Source organism: Chiloscyllium plagiosum, unplaced genomic scaffold (assembly GCF_004010195.1).
Source record: "Chiloscyllium plagiosum isolate BGI_BamShark_2017 unplaced genomic scaffold, ASM401019v2 scaf_14361, whole genome shotgun sequence".
In the NCBI taxonomy this organism is placed as follows: Eukaryota; Metazoa; Chordata; class Chondrichthyes; order Orectolobiformes; family Hemiscylliidae; genus Chiloscyllium; species Chiloscyllium plagiosum.
Window position 1 is genome coordinate 45320 of NW_025214578.1, and position 1353 is coordinate 46672.

The window sequence follows — 1353 nt, forward strand, 5'->3', positions numbered from 1 at the left end:
GCAGAGGGTGGTACGTGTATGGAATGAGCTGCCAGAGGATGTGATGGAGGCTGGTACAATTGCAACATTTAAGAGGCATCTGGATGGGTATATGAATAGGAAGGGTTTGGAGGGATATGGGCTGGGTGCTGGCAGGTGGGACGAGATTAGGCTCGGATATTTGGACAGCACGGATGATTCGGGCCAAAGGGTCTGGACAGCTCTATGATAGTGAGTGCCTGATGGGTTGTACTGAAATATCCCCCTGATGTGACGGGCGTGAAGGGACAGGGAAACTGCACAAATGGTGCGGGATCAAACTTACTGTGACTTCACACCAATACTCGCCCCATCGGGTGATGGGTTCAGCGGGAATCCTCAGCGCCTCCTGGGGCACGAACACTCGAAGCTGAGAAACAAGCAAACAAACAGACCTACTTCATATCCAGGGCAACGCCAGACTGGCACCACACCCGCTGCCTCCCACACGCGGCGCTCAGCCGCAGCAGTGTGCACCATCAACAAGATGCCCTCACCAAAGATCCTCACCATCCAAACCCATCACCACTTCCACCTGGGAGGACAAGGGGCAGCAGATACATGGCAACAGCTTCCCCCCCCAACCTCACCATTGGGAATATATCGGCCGTTCCTTCAGGGTCAGGGTCCTGAAATCCCCTCCCGGACGGATAGCCCACAACAGGGTGGACTGCGGCGGTTCCACAAGGCACCTTCTCAAGGGGCAGTTAGGGACGGCGGAGCAGCCGATGGTAGAATGACGGATAGGGACCAGGTGCCACAGGGCTGTCAGCTGAGGGGCTTGCGTTGTGAATGCCCCCACCCGCCCCCACGGTGCCTCCCTCAACTCACCTCCTTCAGAAAATGCCGACAGACCAGCTCCTTCGTCAGCTCCCATTTCACATTGTTCTTCATCCTCACCGTCAGCACGGAGCTCTTCAGGAACTGCACCGTCTGGTGGGCACAAACACCAGGAGGCTCACGTACACACCGAGCATTCACATAGCGCCTTCCACTCAAGTACAGGGGGTTCCGAGGAACACAGAGCTCACTGCTCCTGCCCACAGATCTCTGTGGGTGAGAAGGGTACCTGGTGGCGCAATTTCCCACGGCCAACCCACCCTAACCCTGTACATCCCTGGACACTATGGGACAATTTCCCACGGCCAACCCACCCTAACCTGCACATCCCTGAGCACTATGGGAAAATTTCCCATGGCCAACCCACCCTAATCTGCACATGCCTGGACACTATGGGACAATTTCCCACGGCCAACCTACCCTAACCTGCACATCCCTGGGCACTATGGGACAATTTCCCATGGCCAACCCACCCTAACCCTGTACATCCCTGGA

The 1353-nt window shown here is 56.5% G+C and overlaps 1 protein-coding gene across 1 annotated transcript in view; it reads right to left on the bottom strand.

Moving 5' to 3' along the window:
- mrpl9 (mitochondrial ribosomal protein L9) overlaps nucleotides 1-1113 on the bottom strand; it is a gene marked incomplete at its 5' end in the record, with an annotated part of 2665 nt that extends 1552 nt beyond the window's left edge. Inside the window, 2 exons of the mRNA XM_043686504.1 lie at nucleotides 305-388; nucleotides 850-1113. Coding sequence (XP_043542439.1) covers nucleotides 305-388; nucleotides 850-1113 — 348 coding nt within the window. The remainder of the gene's footprint in view (nucleotides 1-304; nucleotides 389-849) is intronic.
- Nucleotides 1114-1353: the final 240 nt, after the last annotated feature.